The sequence below is a fragment of the Myotis yumanensis genome, unplaced genomic scaffold (genome assembly GCF_028538775.1).
Source record: "Myotis yumanensis isolate MYYU_CA2020_CCGP unplaced genomic scaffold, mMyoYum1.0.hap1 SCAF_8, whole genome shotgun sequence".
NCBI lineage: Eukaryota > Metazoa > Chordata > Mammalia > Chiroptera > Vespertilionidae > Myotis > Myotis yumanensis.
Genome location: NW_027223759.1, coordinates 15,978,664 through 16,005,435, shown reverse-complemented (window position 1 = coordinate 16,005,435; position 26,772 = coordinate 15,978,664). Strand labels below are relative to the sequence as shown.

At 37.8% G+C, this 26,772-nt stretch overlaps 1 protein-coding gene and 2 pseudogenes across 4 annotated transcripts in view; all 3 read right to left on the bottom strand.

The window, feature by feature from the left end:
* Nucleotides 1-1,944: 1,944 nt before the first annotated feature.
* LOC139015865 (U6 spliceosomal RNA) lies at nucleotides 1,945-2,045 on the bottom strand (annotated as a pseudogene).
* Nucleotides 2,046-9,102: 7,057 nt separating this feature from the next.
* Nucleotides 9,103-9,704, bottom strand: LOC139015446 (large ribosomal subunit protein uL6 pseudogene; annotated as a pseudogene).
* Nucleotides 9,705-23,250: 13,546 nt separating this feature from the next.
* Nucleotides 23,251-26,772, bottom strand: part of CPS1 (carbamoyl-phosphate synthase 1) — a 155,561-nt gene continuing 152,039 nt past the window's right edge. For all 4 annotated transcript variants that reach the window (XM_070422051.1, XM_070422049.1, XM_070422050.1 and 1 more), the window contains exons 37-39: nucleotides 26,539-26,651; nucleotides 25,091-25,220; nucleotides 23,251-24,333 (exon numbers count right to left, since the gene is read on the bottom strand). In XM_070422051.1, coding sequence (XP_070278152.1) covers nucleotides 24,235-24,333; nucleotides 25,091-25,220; nucleotides 26,539-26,651 — 342 coding nt within the window. In that variant the 3' untranslated portion in view covers nucleotides 23,251-24,234. The remainder of the gene's footprint in view (nucleotides 24,334-25,090; nucleotides 25,221-26,538; nucleotides 26,652-26,772) is intronic.

Sequence of the window (26,772 nt, the reverse complement as noted above, 5' to 3'; positions counted from 1 at the left end):
GGGGAAACAGATTTCACTGAAATAGTGCAGCCAAGCAACTAAAAATATAAACAAAAAAATGTCAACAACCACAGTGAGCCTGGAGGAGCCTATCAGTGTGCTAGTAAATATCAACTGGAACCCACGTAGAAAGTCTGTGGAAATGCAAAATGCTGTAGCTACTTTGGAAAGCAGTCTGGAGATTCCTCAAAGGGTTCAACATACAGCCACCATATGACCTAACAACCTGCCTCCTAAGTATATAGCCCTCCCATGCAAGAAAACATATTTCTGCAGAAATATATACACAAATGCTCATTATTCATAATAACCAGAAAAGTGGAAACAACCCAAATGTTCATAGACCAGAAAATGAATAAGTGAAATGTGGTATATTCATATAATGAAATATTACTTGGCAATAAGAAAAGAATGAAATACTGATACATGCTATCACATAAATGAACCTTGACAACATTATGCTAATGAATAAAGTAGTCACAAAAGAGCACATTTTGTCCATAGATATGGAAAGTGAGGTGGATGCCTAAACCTGGGGCTGTTGGGAAGAAATGGGAAGTGACTGCTAATAGTTACAGGGTTTCTCTCTGGGGTTATTAAACTATTCTAAATTCTTGTGGCAATAGTTGCAAAAGAAATCTGTGACTATTCTAAAAGCAATTAAATTGTATACCACTTTAAATGAGTGGAGTGTATGGTAGGTAAATTATAACCCAATAAAACTGTTCAATAAAAACTGGCAATGCAACCAGTTGCCTTTCTAACGGAATTAATATATTTATGCTATTAGGATTTTATCTAAAATTTTGTTTACCCAAGAATTTCTAGAGCATTCCTTTTAGTTGTGTGATGGAGAAAGAGGAGAACTTTTAATTACTTGGTCTCTTTGCAGGTAGATATTTTTTTCAATAATAAAGTATATGTTTCTATAAATGAGCACACGGGCAAGAATGGAGAGGTGCAATATTGCTCAATGATATGGGGTTTGCCTCAAAAGATTCTGAGGCTTAGTAAATAGGATCCATATTGTCCTTTCTGCTCTCAAATCAGTGGGTTGCTTAATCCATTATTAGTGATTCTATTCAGGCATACCATGTGCTTCTATGCTGTGTTGTTGAGTTTAGGAGAGTCAATCTGTAAAATTAGGCTTATTCATAACTGGAAAACACTGGGCCTGTAATTTCAGCTCGCCGCACTACATCTGTGCTTTTTAAGAAGTCAGAGTTTAGTCATTTATATTTAAGAAAAGAGATTGAAATGTATCCGTTAATACCAAAACATAACTCTTTGTTAAAGCAAGTAAATATAAGTAACATTAGCCAATGAAGCATAATTTTTCTAGATAAAATGTCTTTTAGAAATAAAGACTTAAAATGTATTTCTTAATAATTACTTTTAAATAAAAGGTCTTTGAACACACGTTACACATCTCAGCTGGTGGTTAAAAACCTCTCTAGCAGTATATTCTCAACTGTCCTCAGGATTAGAGAGTAAAAGAGTATTAACTGCTCTTGCCGGTTTGGCTCAGTGGATAGAGTGTCGGTCTGTGGACTGAAGGGTCCCAGGTTCAATCAGTTCAAGGGCACATGCCTGGGTTGCAGGCTCCATCCCAGTAGAGGGTGTGCAGGAGGTAGCCGATCAATGATTCTCTCTCCCTCTCTGAAATAAAAAAGAACATTTTTTTAAAGAGCATTAACTTCTCTCTCACAGCCATAGATTATTAATCAGTGTCCACATTAATTAGAGAAAAATGGTTTACCTTTGCAACCAACTTGCATCTAGAAGTTCTATATCCTTCCCTGTACACAGTAGAAAAGAGAAACCTCTACACCTTCCCCTCCATCTCCCACCAGGTCATGATCCCTCAGAGCCCACTCTCTTAGGCACCAGGGCTGTTGTGTTCTTTTCTTTACTCTTTCTTTTGCTTTTCTTTTTTTTTTGTTTTTTAATATGGGCCACTTCACGAATTTGCCTGTCACCCGGGGGCCATGCTAATCTTCTCGGTATCTTTCCAATTTTAGAATATGTGCTCCTGGAGCCAGCACTTTTTTTCTCTAACTCCTCCTCTGAGCAATGATTTGACCCTGAAACTGGAGCCAGATGGAACTTAAGGAACTTAAGTATATTTTTACATTTTGATGGTAGCCCCCATCAAAAAAAATTCATATAAACTGTTCCCAATAATTTATAAATGCTCATAATATTGTGAGAACAACTTAAAGACTTTCACATAGAAATAATGCTTGTAGAGTAAGGTCACAGGCCAAACCGTATTGGGCATTAGTAAATAGCCTTTGTTTAGCCAACCACATCCAACTTGGGAATCAGACCCTCTCCTTGCTCAAGGCAGCAACAATAAATTGATGGCAAGGATGGATCATTAAATCCTTGTAATTAGTGGGATATTATTCCTTCTATCAAATTTGAGGCATAATTGATTAATCCTTTACTTTGAGATATGTCACATCAATTTCTTTTGCTTGTCTCAATAGTAATCCTTCCATGTTCTTAATACAGTTATTTCAAAATTATAGATCCAGCAATCAATATATATTTACAAGTGTCAAAAAGGTGTGAGTTATTATGCTGGACTTATGGGGCATACAAGAAAAGATAAAATTTATTTTGTCACAGATAATTAGAAACTAAATAAATGAAAGAATTTTTTTTCAAAGCAGAGAGAGAAAGAGATCATACAAATGCCAAATGAGTGGTTTGAATATCCTTTGAACAATAACCATCGTATTGCTCTTGAGATTATCACTCACTGGGTTTATTACTCATGGTGCTCACATTGGCTGCCTAAATCCTTCCTTATGCTTAGTTATAGAAATAAAGATATTCTCATATCCTTCAAAAACAAAAGCTACAGAAGACCTCAACTTCTAGTGACAAAGCCATTTTTGTTTTGACATGGTATTATAAAATGCTCTCATTTAAAATTAATCATGAAACTATTTCTTAAAGCATTTTGGTATCCAATTATTACTTTCTGCATTGGGCTAATTTTTAAATTAGTGAACAGTATAATGGCTATGACATTAGACACATTTTGAAAAGTTTTACCTGCTAACGCAACTAATCTAGAATTTTAGAGTTGCCCATACTTCATACACCAGGGAAGACAAACAGTGACAATTTGGAAGAATGTGTGTGCATGTGTGTGTGTGTGTGTGTGTGTGTGTGTGTGTGTTTTAATCAGGCAAAGCATTGGTTATTTTCATTTTTATTGTCCCTCCCCCCCCTTTTTTTTAAAGAAAGAGGACTTTTCACACTGGATTATTTAATTAATGATGCATGTGTGACCCTGTGAATATTTTAGTGCACTGTGAACTCTGGCTACAAATATAATTTATATTAAGGAAACTGTTCATAACAAGAAAGAGAAGCAGCTACATTATCAGTTTCATCTCTAATGGTTGTCATAATTTCTTCTTTCATCTTCCAAATTTGATTTTAAAAAGAGCAAATATGTTACTGCTATGCAAGGGTGACATATTCATTAATCACAATACAGTTTACCATTATGAGCTACATTTGTTTATTACTAAAATAATAGCTGCCATATGAGTAACTAATCTGATATTAATATTCTATTAAGATAATTCAACAGTGCATTATAAATATTAACTACAAAGAGAATTCAGAGGGATTGGAGAGTTCTTTTGTTCCAAAAAAGAAGGTGTCATGTCAATTATTATCATGAGATGGTCAATAAAAAATACATAAGGCATCAATTCTATTGTGACGATAACTGTAAGTAAACAAAGAAATCTTTTCTTTTATCCTTATGACCTCTTCATTTCAGTTATAAAAACTGTTATTTTAAAAGTATATAAAGACAGGTTTTTTTAAGCATTATGTTTTATGATATGTGCACAGAGATTAAAGTAACTACACATGTCTGACTTCTAACTCATGCTGATAACTAGGAATTTTCTCTTTCTCATGAATTCATGTTTCTTAGAGATAACAAGCCCCCCTGGGGAAAGGGGCCCTGGAGAGAAAGGGGTAGTAGCTATTACTGGGATTTTACAAAGTGATGTTCTCTATTAACATTTCTCATTCCCTGGGTGCCTTCTCTGACAGCTCCCAAAGCTCAACACTGACGCAAAAGCTTAAGCAAGTGGATGATGGGAGGTTATACAGGCATGTGGCATTTTGGAAATAACACAAGTTTAAAATTAGAGGTGGGTTCAAATCATAATAAAATGATATACTGCATATAGATATCTGGTATTCACAGACCTTCAATTAATTACAGGTAGTATTTATTTGAAGTATTTAAGCCCTACCATGTGGCAGACCCTGTGCCAGAAGATAGTGGTGAATAAGTCAGACCCAGCTACTTAGGGCGACCAACTGTCATCATTTGTCCAGAACTTTCCTTGTTTCAGCAAAGAAAGTCCTGCATTTCAGAAACTCCTAAGCCACAAGCAAACCAGGACTATTGGGCATCCTACGAGAGCATCAACCTAACAAACAGGCTAACTATATCTAGATGCCGGCAAGGACTTGACCACAGTGTGAAACTGTTGTTTCAAAGAGTGGCCAAAAGGGAGAGCAAAATTATCATCACTCACATGAATCAAAGTGAGTGAGAGAATGACAGGATTCTAAAGGGGTTGGCAAGGGAATCAAGGACTGGATTAAAAACAGGAAGTATTAGGGCAATCAGCTGAGTAAGCAGCCATCAGAGTCATTCAAGATTCCTTAGAACTGTAAACTGTCCTTGAAGAACCCTGTATAGAGTATTAGTGACTCCCCTGTAGACATCCAATGGAGGTAGAAGGTATGTAGGAAGCCAAACAAGTGTGTAGGCAATTATATCAGCTGGGGCACAGCCAAAGCTTAGAACATTTTCTGTGGACAAAGCTTGACTAGACCACATACTTGAAGCATCATATAATCTTGATATCGCCATAGTACCTCCATCTAGTAGTGAGAGGAACTAAAGCTCCAGATATTACCCTTGGCCTCATGGTCCTGAGATAGTGATTTAAATGTTCAGCTCCTCTGTTTTTTTTTTTCCTTGCCTGGACTGTTATCTCAATACTAGAGGCCCAGTACACGAAATTCGTGCACAGGGCAGGGGGGTGTCCCTCAGCCCAGCCTGCACCCTCTCCAATCTGGGACCCCTTGAGGAATGTCCAATCGGGCCTAAACAGGCAGTTAGATATCCCTCTCACAATCCAGGACTGCTGGCTCCCAACCGTTTGCCTGCCTGCCTGCCTGATTGCCTCTAACCACTCCTCTGCTAGCTTGACCGATGCCTAACTGCTCCCCTGCTGGCCCGATTGCCCCTAACTGCCCTCCCCTGCTGGCCTGGTCACCCCCAACTGCCCTTCCCTGCAGGCCTGATCACCCATAACCGTCCTCCCCTCCAGCCATCTTGTGTCCACATGGGAGCAGCCATCTTGTGTGTTGGACTGATGGTCAATTTGCATATAACTCGTTAATTAGATAGGATTCCTCCAAGCTTTCTTCATCTGGTGTTTCCTCCCATGCCTGCCTCCCCACCCAAACTTTCCTATAGCCTCCGGAACCCACTATTTTTATTGGGAACTCTCATCAGATTCCAACTACATCAATATTGCTCTTGTTTATTGTTTAACCTCTCCCCTCCATTCCATTGCTGCTGTTTTAGTTCATGCTTGCATGGCTGTTTGTAAATCCCATGGTAGCCTCCAGTCTCTCTGCCTCCATTTCACTCCTTTCTAATGTGTCTCCAAAGCTGGCAAAGTTCCAAAATAAAAATCTGGTCATGTCTATTTCTTGGTTTAAAATCATTCAACTCAAGGTGTTTTCTAATTTCCCTTTTGATTTCTTCTTTTTTAAAAAATACATATTTTTATTGATTTCAGAGAGGAAGGGAGAGGGAGAGAAACAAATATTAATGTTGAGAGAGAATCACTGATTGACTGCTTTCTGCACACCCCCTATTGGGGATTGAGCCTGCAACCAGGGCATGTGCCTTTTGCTGGAATCAAACCCAGGACCCTTCAGTCCACAGACTGGCGCTTTATCCACTGAACAAAACTGCCTAGGGCTTGATTTCTTCTTTGAACCAATAGTCCTTCAAAAGCATGTTGTTTAAATTCCACATATTTGTGGATTTTCCAGTTTTGCTTCTGCTGTTGATTTCTCTTCTCTTCTCTTCTCTTCTCTTCTCTTCTCTTCTCTTCTCTTCTCTTCTCTCTTCTCTTCCCTTCCCTTCCCTTCCCTTCCCTTCCCTTCCCTTCTCTTCTCTTCTCTTCTTTTCTTTTCTTTTTTCTTTTCTTTCAGATGCCTTGCCCAAACTTCCGGGGCACCCACTTAGCACTCTGTATTTTCCTGAGGAGAGAAGACTTCTTATTTACCTTGGTTTCTTCAGTGATCAGTACAGTTTCTGACATATACTTGATATTTGCTAATGAATACATGGGATGTTGAAGACAGTAAAGGAGAAATCATTGAACCCAAATTTAATGGGTGAAATTGGACCAGCAGTATAGTGACTACCTGTCTGCAAAATTAATAAGAAGAAACAAAGCTATCTTTCTGGAGTGCTCTGAGTACAGGAAAATGAACTACAGGACCTCTGAGGTCTTTTTTTGCCTTTGGAGTCTGAAATTCTGGGAGAATAATACATATCTCTATGAGTTTGATCTAGTCCCTTCAAATGCATTTATTATTCTTTATTTAAATAATGTATGACTTACCCTTCCAGCTGAATATCAATAGGAAAAACAAATCTGATCTTAGATTTCCTAATGTCTCCAAGTTAGGAATACATTCAAATTCAATAAAATTAAAAGACCTTAGATACGAATTATTAGGGATTTATCCTCACTCTCTTAACTGTCATTTGTATAGTCAGTCTTTTTCATGTCTTTTTTGACTTTCTAAATTCTCTTACAGAGATTTTAAATTAACTTTTCTTGACTTGTTTAGTGAAAACATTAGAATCTACAGAGAAAATTTGTTGCATTTATAACCGTCTTTTTCCCTGTCAAAATTTTTTTCCTTATTCTTTTATGGCTTCTTTTTTCACTAATCTGCTCTGCCAGGGATTCTGACAGCTGAGATATGTGATTAGTGCCATATGATATCTCAACATATAGACTTAAATTTAGTCACAGTGGTCCTAGTTGAAGTTTTTATTTGTCAAAATATTTTTGTCTTAAGTGAAGCTACCCGCACGTGCCTTTTACAAAAATAATTCTTGCACAAAAAGATTTACTATATCTCTCCTTCTTAGTAATTCTGCATAAGTCACCCAATGCAGCTGAAAACCACAGGGTTCATTTCACTCTATGTGTGGAGGGTTTGGGTGTACACAGTAAATTTTTTCATGCCTACCAGTACTTATGCTGCAATAAGAAAATTAACTTTCTTACCTCCTGGAAAACATTGTCTGCTAATATTACTGCCTATACTTCCTTGCTTAAGTGTGGCTCACAGACTACCATTTCATGTAAATTTTTTAACCCTATAACATTCCTCAGCATTGTTTGAGAGTTGGAGAAAGAGAAATTAGTGTAAATTCTGATACAGATAATAAAAAGGAGAATTTTGGAAAATTGGAGCTTTCCTTCTAATTTATTTTTTTAAGTCTCCCTAAACCCTTTAGGTATGCTCTACAAAGGTAGTTTGTGCCCCTTTTAAGGAGAAATGTTACCAGGACACCAGAAAAACCAGACAGTTCTAAGTTTAATTTGTTATTGAAACAGTGTATTATAAAACTTATTGACCTATACATGACTTGTTCTAATCTAATTATGGATTTATATATGTAAATTTTAATATTTGAGGCATCAACACATTTTTAAAGTTTTTATGTGATTATTAAGAAAATAGCCTCTTAAAACTGTGCTTAGAACATCATGAATTCCTCGAAGGAAGGTCTAGGTTCTATATGGCTTTATCTCTTGTGCCTGCTACACAGCTAGGCACATGTTAGTATATAAAAAGCACTGAAATTGAATTTGAAGTGGAAAACTTAGGCAAATGACAGCATCATGAATGAAAGGCAGATTTTAATTTTTTACTTCAAAATCCACAGTGGTCCTAGTTGAAGTTTGTATTTGAAAAAATAAAAATCCACCTACTGGCCTAAAATACATGAATTTTGTTGTATAGTATGAACTAGCTTCCCTGTAGTCCAGTATTGAGTGCATTATCTATCACTTGGAATACTGCAAGTGGCCTCCCATAATACATTAGCATGTCCAGTCTTGTATTCTTACAAACCATTGTCATACTGTAGCCAGAATGATAAAGTTAATGATTTCTTCCCCTTTATCCTCTTGAAAATCACTTAATACATCATGTCCAATGGGGTGCTGGCAAACATGATATATACAGAGTCTTAAAATACTACTAAACATTGGGGTTTCTGCTTTTCAGGGACTTTTGGGCCCAGTCACCATGTGAAAAAACACAGGCTAGCTTGCCAGGTGATAGAGACTCACGACTCCATCACTTCCATTGACCCACCAACCTCCAAACATGTGAGTGAGGCCATCTAGCACCAAACAGCCATTAGCTGACTACAACCATATAGAGAAACCCAGGCAACCCCAGCAGAACTGCCCAGGTGAGCCTATCCCTATTGTCAACCTACAAATCTTGAATTGATAAATGACCATTGTTTCACCTGTTAGTTAGAAGGATGGCTTATTACACAGCAAAGGCTAACTGATACAAATGAAAACTGTGACAAAGAGAAATTTGTCTATATATCAAAAATAAAAATTCATATTCACTTTGATCCAGCAATACTGTTCATTGAAAATTATTCTACAGACACACCCAATACCCACACATGTACAAGGATATCATCAACATAATGTTTCTAATAGTAAAATATTGCAAATAACCTATAAATTCATTAATAAGGAATAATTAAACATAATGTAGCTTTTTCATAAGTGGTCTTTTATGAAATCATTACAAAGACTGGGGTAACTCTTGATGAATGGATATGGAACAGTATCTAAAATATATTCTCATTTTTAATAAAGGACTTAGCAAGGCCTTTATTGCATCTTTAAAATATCTCAAATAAGTCTGAGGAATCATTCGGCATCTTGCTGTTTCTATAGCTGGACAACTCAGATTTTATTCATCAGCCTGCTGAACTGTTCCTTTGACAGAGGCATAGATAAATCCAAAATTCTCTGATTCTCCTTTTTAAAAAATTGTTATGGCTTGCTGAATTGAAGCAGCTAAATTTGACACAATTTCAATGTTATTTACTTCAAAAATCAACTCATCTTTCTGGGCTTGAGATACTGAACAAGCAATACCCGACCTCATTCGAACCCTGAGGATATATTTTTTGTCCAAGAAATTTCTGATTTCAAAAAAAGAACCATTCTCCTGAGTAATGATGGTGAAGGGAAGGTGAACGTACACAGATATCTTGTAACAGAAGCCCAGGGTAATACCCTTGATCATGTTCTGTACTTGACTGCAGACAGTGCGAACGGTGGCCAGTTTCTTTCTGTTTCCACACTCTTTGTCACCTGGAGTCTCTTCTTTGTCTTTCCAAGGAGACTGAGTTCTACATGGATGTGATTGAAGACCCCCTGCAGGGTGCCTCTGGTGCCCTTCACAATAACCGTGCATCCCCTGAGAGTGATATCGACATTTTCTTGGATGTCAACAGTCTGCTGAGAATGCTTTCCATCCTTACAGTAGATGTGACAAAAATAACACATGTTCTTAAATAAAAATAAAAGCAAGGAGTAGAACAGTATGCTTGAGCTGGTGTTTAAAAAGTGTGTTGTGGTATATTTGTGTACCTCTGAATATTTTCATAAGAATAGCTGATCTGGAGAATTAAAACGACTATCCTGGGGTACAGTTTTTGGAGGATGACATACTTTTTCATCATGTGCTCTGCTTACATTTTGAATTTTGCATCATGTGCATAAATTACTGACCCTAAAAGTAAAGTGATAATTTTTTTTTAAATCATGATATCTTTCCATTGTTCTTGGGATATAATAAAAAATTTTATTGTTGCCTGTCCTGAACTTCCTCAAGGCTAGTTTGATGAGGCTGTTGATCGCTTGAATCTCCTTATTTGCTGAAAACCTTTAGCTAGCCTGGAATAATTATCTAACTCTTATTCCCAAGTCAGCCCTTCCTATCAAGAAGGCCAGACAACCCAGGTTATGGAAAGCAGTTTTTGTTTATTGGTTGATTGGTGAGAAAACTCAGTTTTCTCTCTATCCTAAGACCAAAAAGGGTGGGAGTGGGGATGGAGGAAAGAAGGTCTGTATATGCTGATCATGTGTTTCATTGTCATCAACTAAGAGTTGCCTCAGTGGATAACTGAACCTGTCACCTAATTACTGTCAAAAAGTGTGGCTTAATAACACCTACTCAAAAGCTTTAATAATCATTTGGCAGACTTCCAAAGCTTAATTGGCTTATAGTTAACAACTTTATAGCATAGGTCAATTCATTTAGTTACCTAGGGATATATTTTTGTAACCAGTTTATCTTGGAGGCGTACCAGGAGCTGTCTTTGATTAATATTAGGCGTTCTGTTGTTGCCTTATTGATATGTTTATGACTACCAGAAACAATTGGGAACATCTGCTTTGACTCTTTTTCAGACTCCAATTATTTTAACCATGTTATAGAGTTCTCTGACATACAATTTTGGAAACTTGAGTGCCCCTTCATTCATTTGTTGGAATGGGCCTGACACTAAATTGCTTTGGCATCATGTGGCTTGTCAAATATTCTACCTAAATTCAGTTAGCCATTAGAAGTGAGGAACAGTCCTGACCTTTACTGAATTTCTGACTTACAAGGTTTGCCAGAGAAAATATTTTCAAATCATTTGATGTTCAATACTTTACAACTGTTGGATGATAAATAAAACTCAAAGATGATTTCAAATACATATTTTTCTAGATATTCCAAATCATATAACCTGTTTCCCATTGTTCTTAGGATAAAATCCACTTGTCTTTCTGTAAATTAGTATGCCTCCTTCTCTCATTCACTGTGGTTCACTCAGACCACATTTCTGGTTATCTCTCCAACTCACCAAGACTGGTTTTCCCCTCTGGGACTTTGCAACTGTCGTTGTCTATGCTGTAATAGCTTTCCTCCTAAATGTGTCATGACTGGGTTCTTCTCATCATTTAAGTGTGCCTCAATTATCATCTTTCAAAGAGGCCTTTTTCAGTCTCTTAGTTACTCTCCATCACTTAAGCATGTTGTATCATTTTCATAATATTTATCACTATTAAAATTAGTTTAGTGATTTGTCCGTTGGTCACCTATATTCCAAGTGGTATGTCATCTGTGAAACCTTATCCACCTCGTTTACCAGTCTATCTCAGTGTCTAGAACAGTGTCCCACATGGAGTAAGTGCTCCATAAATATTTTAAATATTTCTTAAATAAATAAATAAATAAAGCGAGATTATCAGAGTAGTGACCTACATTGAGGGACAGCAGCCATAAAAACTAGCTTTTATATTATAATAAAATTTGGAGGATTTAATTCATTATATCCCTCAGCATTCCTCTGAAGGATTTATAGGGGATATTTATCTTGCATACTTACATACAAGATCAATTAATAACTTGTGTGCTTTGACTTGGGATCATATATCACTTGTATCCTATCTTGCTTCTATCCCTGGCTGACAAACACAGGACCAAATCTCAGATCCACCTCCAAAAATGAAAAAGAAATTTAGGGTGCACATCTGGAGTCCTGAACGCAGTCTTAGAATTATTGCATAGTATCATTTTTACCCATCTCTTTATTTTATCTTAACACATTGCACTGTATGTATTTCTGTAAGTTTTCTCAAATCCTTTTTAGAATGAGACAAGTCAGATAAAAAAGAACAAATATATAAAATATGTATGTCCATTTGATGTCTGTAGACAGCCTACCTCAGGCTCCTCTCTCCTGCAAATCCTTTAACTAAAGTAGCTCTTAAAGTCCACTGGTTACAATTCAGCATTCGATCAAATGCTGTCTTATAGTATGCTCTAGTTGTTTCATAGTATAGATATAGTAAGTCCCTGTATATGTATATATTCTCTCCAAAGTACCTGGCACATATAGGTATTCCATAGACCTTTATTAAATTAATGAATGAACAAACTGCTCGATGAAGGGGTAATATTGTTTTTAAAACTTCTAAAAAACAAACCAGTTCCTAATATTCTGGAATCATACCTATAAAAGCAATGGGAATTTAGGAAATTTGTTGTCTAATAGGTTTACTACAAGAACAAAGAAAGTATTGATGATGTTCAACTCCATAAACATTAAGAGACAGTCTATGCCATGCTTTCAGGATACAGAATTTTACTAGACACCAATTCATCAACTTTGCAATGCTTTTGTATTGATTCTAAAGTGCTTTTTGGATGAACTTTGAAAGCCATTTGCTGAGTGTGAGATTTTGTAGGCTTGAGGTTGTCAATAAATGTGTTTTGCTGTAATTAATAACTATATGTTCTTGCACCTGTGGGGAAGATGAAGCATCTTTCTAATTTCATGTTCAGCCATAAACATGAGCAACTGTCTGCATGATTCCTTTTTTGATTCCAGCTGCCAACAGCTTGGAAGGCTGAGAGTCCAGCTAACTCTACATTCCCTCATTAGCTGGTCTCCCCATTTATTTTTCTGCCTAAATGGGTAGAGAAGTCATTTTGTTTAGCTCATTCGGATCTGTTGAGAAAGATACCAGTGTATCAACACCTGTCACTTTTCAGTAAATCCTAAGAGGAACTGGAGCTTTACAGCAGATTTGCCTTGGCAGGAAACAAAATGCTTGAGGATGGCAATAAATGACTCGGTTCCATGAAGCTGCTATCTCCTCCCTTAAAGTGGGGAATGAGCATCAGTCTATTATGGACGTAATTAATCCAAATCACTTACAAGACAATGAAACTTAATTATGGATTCTTAAAAGTGAAGAACTCACCAATTATGCTTAATAGGCTTTTTCTTGATTGTAGCTAGTGAGTTAAATTTGTTGAGGCTATTTTTCCAACAGACGATTTTTTTAAATACAGTTTTATTTTTAGTGAAGTAGACTTGGTATAACATTGCCTTGTGGTGGTATATCAAATACATCCATTGACTTCACTTTAGTCCCTGTATTTTGAAAAACTATTAGTTAAGAAGTAAACTCTTGGATGTCTTTATGTAATTGGCATTCTCTGTACCTTAGAGACCTTCTGTCTTTACTATCTGTTAAAAATATTTCCCTCTATCTCTGAACAGCTGGATATTTGTCTTTACATTTAATTTTTTTAATCTCTGAGCTTGAGAGTGCAAAGAGGGCAAAAGATTTCAAAATTCATTCTGATTTTGTCGGATTCAACAGTGGGTCAACTGTTGTTTGTGAATGAGAACTTCATCCCTTGAAAGTGTATTAACAAGGACATTATACACTTGATGACCCTTCTACCCACAAAGGATTAAGCTGTCCCCAGAAACCAGCAGTTTATTCTTAAAAAGTAACTATAAGAACTAACATTTATTGAATTTTTGTTATGGGCCAGGTACTTTTCTATAGCAGTCTACATGGGTTATCTTATTTACCTGCACCACTGTTCATAAAATAGGGACTATTACTGCCCCCTCTTTATCAATTAGGAAGCTGAAGCACAAGGAGTTTAGATAATTTGCCCAAAGTCATGCAGCAGGTCAGGGATGGAGTCAGACTTTAAACTCAAGAACCCTGGTTTTAATCCTTATAGTCCAATACTCTCACTTGACTAGAGGGTAGAAAGGGATGTACACATGCATGTGCTCTTGTTTTTTTAAAGTTTGTCATGTGCTTACTTTTGTAAAGCATCACAGTCAATATCATAAGAATATATATATAATATGTACGGGCTCTTTGGTAGATCATGTCCAAAGTAACAGTTACTGCCAAACATACGCAGTCTGCTCCCAGTTCTAGCTATGCAACTGCTTCGGAACTTCCTATCTCTTTCCTAAACCTCATCCAAATAGGTTTCCAGCAAAGATTTTTATTTGCTCTTGAATCAGTTAAAATTACTATTATTACAGATCTTCACCCCAGTTGACTTTAAGTACCACCTAGCATTCAACAGCAAATATTATTTTGTGCTGTGGGAGATGTATTTCAAATAAGAAAATATTGTTCATACATGGCTGATGAGATTTGCACTGTGAATGGCGTTTACGGCTGTGATGGTGACTGTGCACAGAGGTCCTCAGACTTCTGGATTGATTGAAATGATTCGCAAGTTATCTAGTTAAAGTTAGGGAGCATTATCACTTAAATAGGGCTACAAATTCTTTGCTACTCCTTTGATTGAGAGGTGGAGTTTAGTTCCTCTCTCATATCTGAGCTGGCTTTAGTGATGTTTTTGACCGATTTTAGTGCAAATGGAAGTGACATTCTGGGAATCCCAAGGGTAGGTCATAAGAAGATTTGCAACTTCCACTTAGGTCTTTCAAAATGCTACTCTGGAGAAAGCCAACTACCACTTACGATGTGTAACTGCCTTGAGACCACCATGTTGGAGAGGCCAAATGTAGGCACTCTGGTCAACAGTCTCAGCGGGGTTCATTCTTCCACTCCTCCTTCCCAAGGCACTGCACATGGAAGTGATGTCATCTTGGACCTTCAAAACCAGCCCAACTACCAGCTGAGTTCAAAAAAGGATTTCAACCAGTGTCACAAAGGCAGAAGAATTACATAGCAAAGCCTGGTCCAAAGTCTGTTTAACATAATTATGGGATATAATACAATAGTTGTTTTAAGCTTTGGGGTTTTTTTGTTTGTTTGTTTGTTTGTTTTTATGCAGCAGCGGATAACCACAGAGGGTATGATATCTGGCTCTGTCACAAGGGAATCAAACCTGTCATTCTGATTCTATCATCACATAATCCTAAAGTCCCAAGGCCCTAAACAAGTCATTTCACAATTATGAGCAGATTCACCTTATCTATAGTGATCAAGCTAAATAAGCACTGACTCTCCCCTACAACTGGCCCCTCAGAGTACGTCTCCAACATACTCAGGAATGAGTCCATACAAGCTGACTGCTGTCCTGGCAGATTTCTGCATTGTCTGGGTCCACTGAAAGCCACCAGCTCCCCCAGCTTGTGCCTATAACTCAGGTTTTCATCAAGGATCCAAAATCAGCTCTTGTGACCAAATAGGTATTCAGACAACATCCAACTCTTCTTTTATCTGTTTGTCCATTCCCCCTGCCCTCCTCTCTCAACTCCTTTGATCTCCACCTTGCTCTTATTTACGGTCTCCTCTGAAGCTCCACCTTCTCTGAGATCTCCTGCTTCTCTTGTACTCCCTCCCTTTACCTCTGTATGACCCTGCAGTCACTTGACCTCTCTCCACATCTGTAAGTTAGGAATGGTGTGAGCATTAACATAAGATCACATAGTTTAACTGCTAGCACAGCACAGGATACAGAGTCACTGCTCAAAATAGATTCACTGTTATTGATAACATTACTATTATTTGTCAGCCTAAAATAATAGTGGCCCTGCCAGTTAACCCATGCCAATAAATATCTGTCTGACTACCAACTACAATGTGCCATCACTCCTTCCTATAACAATCTAAATTACATTTGGGCTCATTCGGAACCACCTCTACCATAATCTAACCCTTCAAATCAAAGTAACCACACTGCCCAGAAACTCATAGCATGTCATGGTGTGAAGAAGTATAATGTCCAATCCCATCATACAGAGAACTGTCCGCCAAACTGTCCCTGAGTCTACTCCAGAAATTCAAATTTGTGCAACTGAATTACCCATTATAATTCTATAGTTTTTTTTTTCAGTTAATTTCATCATTTCTGATAGACATATCAGTTATTTTAAATTGGGTTAACCCAATGTTACAGAACATAAAACATGCTATCTTAGTCCAAATAGTATAACGTGGGTAAAATATATTTTTACATATCAACTAAGAGAAATAATAATTTGCAATTTTGTCTTCCTAGAATTATATTATTCAGGAATCTTTAAACATTTTAACACTGTATAAATTTCATGTTAACATTGCTACTAGATCAATGATAACTATTAGAATGTCCTTTTTTAGGGCTCACCCCCATCCTCAGAATATAATAGATATTCAGTAAGACATGTACTTAATGATAACTGATCTCTCTCCAATCTTTAAAAATGGATATACAACCGCCTTCTGGACATCTCTATTTAGGTGTATCATAACAATACAACAATAATGGCTAATGCTTAGCACTTACTCTGTACCCAGCACTATTCCAGGAGCCTAATTTGCATTTTCTCTGAATAACCTTCACCAAAACCCAAAAGTAGGCATTATTGTTTTCATTTTACAGAGAAAACAGAGGTATGAAAAATTTAAATAATCTACTCAAAAGTTCACAGTTACTGAATGTCAGAGCCTGGATTCAAACCCAAGAAGATTGGCTCCACTAACTATATACCATTTTTGTTCTGCCTCTCATGGACACCTGAAATGCATGTGCCTAACACAAAACTTACCATTTTCAATCACAAATCTTCTCTAATTTCTTGGTTATTTAGCACCAAGAAACATCATGCTATTCTCTCTCTTTAATTCTCTCTTTAATTATCTAATTCCCTTCCCCTTCGCTCCCCACCTCCCCTGGATCATTGTAATATTGCAATATCTCCTAACTAGTTTATTTCTGCCTCCAATCCCAGTTTATTTAATCCATTCTCCATTCTGCAGTCAAAGTAAATTTTCCCAAATACAAATCGAATTATATCACCTCCTACCTTAAAACACTTCAACAGCTTCCGTGTATCCTTAAAAAACAATTGTTCACACACCTTAACATGGCTTACAGGGCTCTTATGATTTAGTGTGATATCTCCCTAACCTACCCATCCACCCCACAGGCTTGATGCTCCAGTCACACTCAGCTTCCTTCAACTCTTCAAGTAGAGTTTGTTTTCCTTGCCTCGGGGTCTTCATGCATCCTGTTTCTACTGTGTGTGCACATTGCAACTTCTTCACCTGGACAAATTCTACTTATCCCTCAGGTTTCAGCTTAGATGTTGCTTCTGGTGGAAGCCTGCCCTATCTGCCCTGGCATGTCTTCATGTAATTCCTAAACTTCCTTTACTACAGCATCAATCAAGCTCTATTATCATAATTTTTAAAAACTATCTGCATTCCCCACTAAAATGTAAGTTTCATGAGTACAAAACTAATTTATTTTACTTAAAGTAGTTACCCAAAATGTGTTTGTGAAATTAGTGAATAAATTTAAAGCACTGAAGGGTTAAAGAAAAGTGATGCAGAGACACTGTATTCAAAAAACTACATATTCTTAAATTGTCTATTTTCTGTCAAAAATGCATTTCCATATTTAGTGTGATATATTCTATAATAAGAAATTAAAAAGAAGTAAAAGGAATGGTAGGTGGTCATGATGAAACTATAATGGATAATGGAGAAAGAATAAATGAAGGAATAGATAAAAATACAACTTTCAGAGGTTGATAAATACATGCTTATTTAATATCATGGACAAGGAGATATACACAAGCATTCATAAGATTACTGAAACAATAACCAAGATATAGTTCTACTGATCTATGATAGTCTTGGAGAGAAAGTAGATTTAAGATTTTGGAAAATTAGTGTTTATCAGTGTTTCCTTTACAGATTGCCCCAGCCTCCGGAATACATGAAGAGCAAAATTAAAACTGGAGGCCCAGTGTAAACTGGATCAAGTTCCTGGTAATGAAGAGAGGAAATAGAAACCTGTAACTAAGGATATGAACATAGTCATTCTGATCAAACACTTCTCACCACAATCAGTTTTTAGAATCAAAACTGTGTGGATTCATTGGTTTTAAACATCTACTATAATGACACTCCAGGAATGCAAAAATCAATAACAAATATGGCTGAACCTTCCATATACTAGTACCTATATGAGCACCAGAACTCATGATTGGCTCCCAGCGCTAGGTTCGAGAAAAAGAGATGCTGAGTAATCTGAAAGTATGTATAGTGGGGTAATCTTCATGAGTCAACAAAAAAGCATCATTGATTAAAACCAACTTCATCATGTGGACATTATTAGCATGAGTACAATAACCCAAGAACCTGTTGTTTCATGTGCTTCTGAGAATATCTGTTAGAAACCAGTCTTCACGGAGGTTAGCATAGCAAAATGCAAGCAAGGTAAGGCAGGGACCATTCCCTGCTGAGTCAGTCAACAATGTACCACCTGTTGGCATTCAGAAATCCCCAAGTCCCCACATACCCACAGATTTCAACAGAACCAGGCACTAGAGTTAGTGAATTACTTCTGAGGCAAACAGGACTCCACACAGTACCACAAGGCACGTAATGATAGATTCAGCACAAGGTAATTTTTTGCTCTGGAGGCCCCAATGTTGGGAAAGTCAAGTCAGTTATGCTTCATCTTATTCTGATACAATGAATAAAGTATGAGCCTCATTTACATTAAATGCTTATGCCTCATGGTTTTAAAAATCTCTAAAAACTGCTACTCACATTTTAACTGCAACCACCCTATTTTTCCCCTGCAGCTCCCTATATATTTTAATTACGAGAGGGAAAGAAAGTATATCAAACCTGGCAAAGGATATGACACTATGTATTCAATTTAATTAGAAAACATTTTTTAAAGAATTTATATGTAAATCCTCTTGAATGGCGAGATTAAAATAAATGTTACAGTCAAATTAAGTTATTCCATATAAATTTCATTTGCATCATTCTTTGTGAACATTTGTAAAGATTATAGAAAACATTTAGTAAAATATTTCTCTTATGCTAACGACCCCGAAATCCCGCCATATTTTCTCCTTCTAGGTCTCCCAACAGCAGGCGGTAGAGAGGCCATAAAAGACATTCCACAATGCCCTTAAAATTTAGAATAAAAAAAATATATATAGTCATTTAGACACTGGATATTCGAATGTATCTTCATCAATAAAATACATACATGTTTCAAGTTATTTCTCTCCTTTACTAATGCATGTTGAGGTTTTTTGTGGGGGTTTTTTTTTTACTTCTTTCCTCTTTTTCCACTTTGCTGTTTTGCTTGTCTTCATTATGGCTGCAAACATCACTGAGCTTTGTGTGGGAAACTGTTATTTGGGGACCCAAACATCTTACGCTGTTTTGTGAGACTGGTGGTGTTTTCTCCTTTGATGAACAAAGCACTTCTCTGTGGTTTGTGTGTTTCTTTTAGGTCACACCTTAAAGAAATAATTAGCTAGGCTCACAGTTTCAGGAGAGGAAAAGTGGACCTTTGCTACCAGAAAAGCCTATTTTTGTTTTGGTCAATAATCAATAGTGTTCTTGTGGATACAAGGCCTTTATAAAAATGAAAGTTGTAAAGACACAAAAATGATCTTTGAGCATCAAGAAGCATGCACAAATGGTGCTGATTTTGACTTGCTGAGGGTTTTTTTTCTCTCTCATTACTACATTGATCTCAGCAGCTGTAGGTACTTAAACTCTCTTTCTGGAACCCTCGCACCCTACATTATGCACAAGAGAAGTAGGGACAATTACTACCGATTTTTCACAGAGCCCGGGGAGCCACTCGGCGGGAGGATAGACATTCTTCCTCCTGCCACAGGACCTTCCCACTCGCCAAGTGCAGCATCTTCTTATAAAATAGCATGGTAATATCGTTAAGAAAAGGAGGATTTTTATATATAACAATTGTGAAAGGACCCTTGAGAGAAAGAAGGGGAGAAATTAAGTTCAGCTAGTCCTTACCAAGCTATGGGTGCCTCCAATGATATGTAGTGAAAGGTCTCTGTGGGTTTGATTGGGTGTGTGTGAGCATTTATGACACCTGGGCCTGCAGGGGGCCACCCCGGCAGCCAAATGGTAATACTGGGGTGCAATTACAGAGCACTTAGCTGAAGTCAACGCACTTTGTTTCTCTGATAATTTTCATTTTCATTGTTCAAGAAGCTGTGGACACTGTAGAAGCTGAGGTTCAAATACCTGCAGCTGCTGAGATAAATGAATGCTGTAGCTGTTTTTAAAGTTTCCAGTTGTACTGTTTGCAAAAGTTTCCAGTGGGAATACTATTTAAGAGGAAAGTTTGACAAAAGTGCAGTTAAAACAGTCTACTTACCTTTCCAAAGCCGTAAAATCCTCAATCTATAAATGGATCATTCTTTATTCCTCTTCAGTTCACAAGCTGGCCGAGCTCCTGTTCCCCCACCCAACAGAGCCGATCCCCCTGGCCTGCTATTAAATTCTCAGTGTGGAAAAAGCGACTTCGATTTTCTACTCAAGCTCTACAGACATAGACCTGAGGTTGTCTGCACTTGTGATATATAACAGATCCAGACATTTAAAAACGTGTTAACCTGTTTATATGGAAGAATAAAAATGTTCCGAGAGGACAAAGCCGTGCCAAGTCGGAATACAAGTGTGCCTCCACTCTCCTGCGTTTCCCTCATCCAACCAAAGCTCGTCGGTGCGTTAGCTACTTGTTCTTTAAATCTTTTTAAGCTTTTGAACATTAGAAAATGGGAAGATAAAAAAAAAAAACAACATTAATATAATTCCATTTTCAGAACCAAGGAGATAGTAAATCTTGTCTTTGGTTTTCCAAAGACCCTTTATTTTTCCAGCAACAAACATAGGGTTTGTTTAGAGAAAAAAATGCTGCTTGATTAATTATTGTAATTCTGCTTATTTTCCTATATTTTTCAAATAGTCTGTTCAAATTAATATAAAAACTGAGAACTTTTGTTAAATCCCCACAACGCAAACCTTAAGTATTGCTTCAAACTTTGGGGACTTTCAGGAAGCAATTGTTGGTTTCACCATAGGAGAGGCATTTCTGCATCGCTCACCTGCAGCCTGTTTAGTTTTTGTCAAAGTTTACTTTTCCTCCTCCTCTGCGTGTTTAGATAGAGCAGTGGTTCTCAACCTTGGCTGCACATTAGAATCACCTGGGAATCTTTTTAAAATCCTGATTTCTGGGCCTCATCCTCCGGAAATTCTGGGGTTTTTTTTTGTTATGGGGTGGGGCCACAACATTAGTAACAAAGAAACAGAATTTCCGGAGGATGAGGCCCAGAAATCAGGATTTTAAAAAGATTCCCAGGTGATTCTAATGTGCAGCCAAGGTTGAGAACCACTGAGATAGTGAGATAGATGATAGATAGAACAAGCAATAATAAATCAAATAGAATAAAATGTTACCAATAGGTAAGTTTGGGTAAAGGCAGTACTATATTTTTTTATTTTTGCATTTTTAAGTCCAAAATTATTTAAATGTCTTAAAACTTCCATGTGGTTTAAATATGCACAATTAAGAATCCGTCTCAACACCTGCCCCAAGCACTTTCTCTCCACACATACCTTGAGATCCAACCATGCTGAACTACTCATTTCCTCAACTGAATACCCTTATCCTCTAGTCTGCCCAAGGAACTATAACACGCTGTTCAAGACAACACAGTAGTCCATTTCACCAGAAAATCCTTTCCCTGATCTCTTTAAGCCAGTTAAGTATTCTCTTCACTGTGAGAAATGATTTTTTTACATGTCTATCTTCATTAGCATATAAGACATAAAAATGAGACTGAGATTTTGTGTGACTTGGTCATGTATGCCTCAGTTTCTTAATTTATAATATGACAGCACCTACTCAGAGGGATATTTTGAAGATTAAATGGGTTATGTCATGCTAAGTTAGACATGCCTGATGAATAACAGGTGTTCCTCATGTTATGGTAGTGCTGTGGTATGATGGCGACAAGTAGTATACTATCCGAAAAGCCCAAGAACAATAGGCGTAGGAGGGATCATGGGATAGCCACACTAAACATTGCAGAAATGTATAAAATATTTTCAGGTAAAGGAATGGATGATCAGGGAATACATTATTCTGGTATTGCAGGGAAGAAGTAATGAAGATCTCACAGTGATAGCAAGGGGGAGAGAAGGAGAAATTGAATTTGAAAAGCCTTCGTGTAGGTCTATATTAAATAGTAAAACCTTGATTTCAGCCTGAGACAGAAGGGATATAAGCTATTATGTCATCATTATCTTAGGACCTTCATAAAGTCACATTGCAGGTGGTATTTCTAGGATATGGTATCACCGTGGTAATTGGTATTGTCTCCACCAGGCAATATGGATGATCCTCTGTTTGGATCCAAGTACTTTTCTCCATAACAGGCTAGTTATTTAATGGTGTATTATATGTGCGTGGTAATTTTTAGTCAGCATGTGGTTGTAACTACATATTTGCAATGATCTGGATCAAAGGTGGTATATAATCACATAACCACATAATAATTTTTTTTTGTCTTTATTGTTGACACTATTATAATAGATGTCCCCATTTTCCATCCTCTTTGCCCACCTCCACCCACCCCTGGTCCCCCTTCCCTCTAGTCATCACTACACTGTTGTCTGAGTCTATGGGTTATACATACATGTTCTTTGGCCAATCCCTTCACCTTCTTTCATCTAGTTCCCCCACCCCCCTCACTCTCACAGCTGTCAGTCTGTTCCATGCATCCATGCCTCTGTTTCTGTTTTGTCAGTTTGTTTTGTTCATTAAGTTCCACATGTAAGTGAGATCATATGTTACTTGTCTTTCTCTGACTGGCTTACTTCCCTTAGCATAATGCTCTCCTGGTCTATCCATGCTGTCTCAAAAGATTTCCTTTTAAAATTTTTAATGAGTCTTGTAAACCAGAGGGAGACCAGAAAAACAATGCAACAGCCTAGGCTTCGTTATTTTTAACCAGAGGTCTGGTACACGAAAATTGTGCATGGGGGAAGGAGGGTCCCTCAGCCTGACCTGCACCCTCTCCAATCTGAGACCCCTTGGGGGATGTCCTGCAGGGATTGGGCCTAAACCAGCAGTCAGACATCCCTCTCACAACCCGGGACCGCTGGCTCCTAACCACTCACCGGTCTGCCTGCCTGATTGCCCCTAACCACCTCTGCCTGCTGGCCTGATCGCCCCTAACCACTCTGCCTGCCTGTCTGATCGCCCCTAACCACCTCTGCCTCCGCCCCCGCCATCGTGGCTTTGTCCAGAAGGACGTCTGGTCTATCCGGTCTAATTAGCATATTACTAGTATAGATATTCATTTGTTCATACCCTATATTACTTTGTACAAAAAAAAATGAAAAAGTGATATTATTTGGCCTCAAACCCTGTTTCATCAGATACATCAACATAAAATAAGTAAATAAATGCAAGAGTACAATGTCATTGCCTCTTAACAGTATTTTATTTAAAAGTTCACAATTAAAGCACTTGTAATAACACAAAAAGGTTAAAGATACAAAGGCTGCCTTAAGGAAGGGCTTTTCTTATATGCAGATGGGAAGGGGACCTTGTGCCTAAAATGTGTGGAACTCACAGTGCAGTGTGGGCCTCAGTAGATCATCAGAATCCATAATCTGAAGGGAATGAATGTAACACCCAAGTGTATCCAAAATTGGCAGGCAGTGGGGAGGGCAGGGAAATGGCATAAATCTGAAGATTTCAGTTGGCTCAGGTTAAAATTCCAAAGAACAACAGGAATAAAACCACCTCAGCGGTATCTACCCTTTGCTGACATCCTCCAAAACCCAAAACTGCAAACTAGTGTCTTTTAAAGAAATTTATTGCTTAAAGACCTCTGTCACACTTCTTAAATTCAGTATCGTGGGGAGGAAGGATGATATTCCTGGATGAACCAGATAGAATGATTATTAAAAAGGAGCAATAAACAAACATCAGGATGAAGGGCTTCATAAATTAAATCCAGGCTTCATTTTAACAAAGCTCTAGAGTATTGTGCCTGGTGAAAGGGTCCTGAGGTGGCAGCTGCTATTGATAAACGACAATAGTGTCTGTGAAGTTGACATAGAAAGAGTTCAGAAGACAGAGCAGCAACTTCTTCCACCTTGATTATCATTCATCAGCACCATAAAATGTTAGCTGCAAGTAAGCACGCGGGAAAGCTTGGCCACCGGAAATAAGGCACTAGCAGAGAGATGCATTCTCGCGAAGAACAAGTGACTGAGGAAGGACTCTATGCAAGGCTGACGACAATTTAATGGTGACAGGAAAGAACATTAAGGCATAAATGAGTAAACTGAAATAAGGTTTGGTATCAACATTCATCTCTGGGAAAGGAAGTTGGGAATCAGTTCCTCGGGATAAAATGTGGCTGCGGTTGGTTTGGGGATGGAGCCGGCATCCACTTCTCTATGCCCCTTTCCCAGCACTGGACTGCCTGTAGTGGAAAAGACTCTTGGAGTCCACCGTGCGAGATTTCTGTATGGCTTCAGCGAAAAGTTTGGTCACCTGAAAACGTAAGCGTAGGAGTCTTAGCAACCCAGATGATATGAGAGTGAATGTTTAATGAAGCAGGAGTGAAAAGTCAGCTTCTGCTCCCAATTTTTAAAAGGGCATGAGATGAAATAAAGAAATGTTTTTCTTTTATGTAATGGGGACTTTCTGCTATATTTCAGACATCACCATGAGTGAGTTTATCCCACCACCCTCCCCACTCCTCACCCCCTGAATAGGAATTGAAACTGACCCAGGGAAAAAATAAGATGGGCAGAAAGATAATGGGTCTCAAAGAATAGTCTTTTCCTGTAATAAAGAACTTGAGGAGTCACATCCACACAGAACTGAACATGCCTCATGTGATCATTTTCGGTGAATTGAACAAGTGCTTGCATATATCTTGGATCTTCAATCATTAACCTGTTGCTTTTATGGGGTGGCTTTCACTTAGACTCAATGGAATAAAAGTTTGTATCTTGATTCCATGCCACACCACACTTCTTATTTAAAGGATAATTGTATGAGTAATGAGAGAGCTATGGCTATCCGTGGCTTTTGATTATCTCAATTGCTTGATCACCAGCTGTCTCAGTTAGGCCATGACCTACCATAATTGCATCATGATTTTAGATTCTATTTAGAAATCCTTCTCCATTCTGAATGTTACAAGAAGGGTAGGAGAGAGATGTGCATAGATCGATAAACACTCTTAAGGGAGGCACCAAAATAAAAATCCTCATGCAGCCTGTATTTGAGAAAAAGGATATACCTGGAAATTAGTGAGGAGAGCAATCCCACTGTCAACAGCTGTCCTCCGAATCACATAATTATCATGGATAAACTTGGTGTTGTTGTTGGGGAGGTTAATCACCAGGTCAATGCTGCCATCTCTAATCAGTCTGGAAGGATGAACAAAACAAACAAAAGCTTGCAGGTGACCATGTATATTTTATAATTAATTCTAAAATACTAACGTAAATAACTCTCTTGGCCATTTGAATCAATGCCATACTGAGCTGACTGCCATTTGTCCTCCTCAAAGTAAATGTTCACATTACACTATTTGGGGGGTTATAATTTTATTATTGCACTCTTGAAAGAATTCTGGTTAAAGTCTAACAAAATGAATGGAAAGGTTGGTTTTCTCTTTAAAATGCTATCAATCCACAGTAAGAATTGGTAATTTGACAGGTATTTAATTATTTTACAAGGAGGTGATTCCCCAGAGTTGAAGTTCACCCCACCCCATATTTCCACTCCCAGATTAACTTTCTTTCCATGCCTGCATCCCCCTGCCTCTCCGGTGATGGTATAAGGATGCATGTCACCTGATTCTGAGTTAAACCATTTCACATTCTCTTGCTGGGCTGCTACACACAAAGGAGACATTTAAATGTCAAAGGCATGAAGTAATGCTAATTATTGTTTTACAAAGCTCTAAGCGAGAGCTTATAACATCACTGGAAGTCTAACTAAGGTCTGAAAAATTTGCCCTTTTATTAATTTGATAATGATTTATAGCTACCTTCTTAGGAGCTCTAACAAATAGTATAGTGCATAGATTTGGTGTGATTTAGCCATTCAATGAGGTGTAATATCCCTGAGAATTATCTCCTATGTGCCTATGCCACATAGTTCTGTGTTTATGTAATGGTGTTCTGGAAGGCTCACACAGCGTGCTGAATTAGTATGTCTTAGAAACATAGCCTAAGGCATAGACACCCACCTGATCAAAGAATAGCAAACTAAGTAATCCAATGACTGACATTATCATAGCTCTCATCAGAGTCTTCTTCTACATGTGGCAAGTGCTCAAGAAGTTGACTGAGTCATTGAAGCATAACCTCAGTGAAAGACAGCTGGTCAAACTTGTACTTGACACACACATATATACATAATATAAGTTTGACATGAAAGATAAAGTTCTGTGTTACAGTCTTCATGCCCCTGATTCTCATAACTTGAGACATCAGTGTCAAGGAAAGCACCCTTACTAGGAACTATTTTGAAGATGCTACGTATCACCATGTGCACATATGGCATTATGTGTTCATAGTGATAGCAGAGTTCACGAGAATGAAACTTGACTATCATCCACAAATTCACTCATTTGAAATTGGTTGCCCAAGAGGACGTATAGAAGACTTGCAAGGGGGTAAGATGAAGTATTCCTAACACACTGCTTCCTTATCGCAGACAATTCTGCCCAGTTCTTACTTTCTGATGGAAGAGAGGCTGGGATTCTGTCCTTCCTGAGACGGCCAGGCCACTGGGGTGGCAGGGACATTGTTGGCATTGAGCCAGTCTGACGTGGCTTCTGTGGCAAAGAGCTGTGATTAAAATGGAAAAGTCAGTTACTGGATCACAAGGAAGGCTTTCAGGAAGCAAAAAAGCCTGCTGGGACACACGTGTCACTTGAAACATAAAGGAGAAGAAACTGATGAATATGAG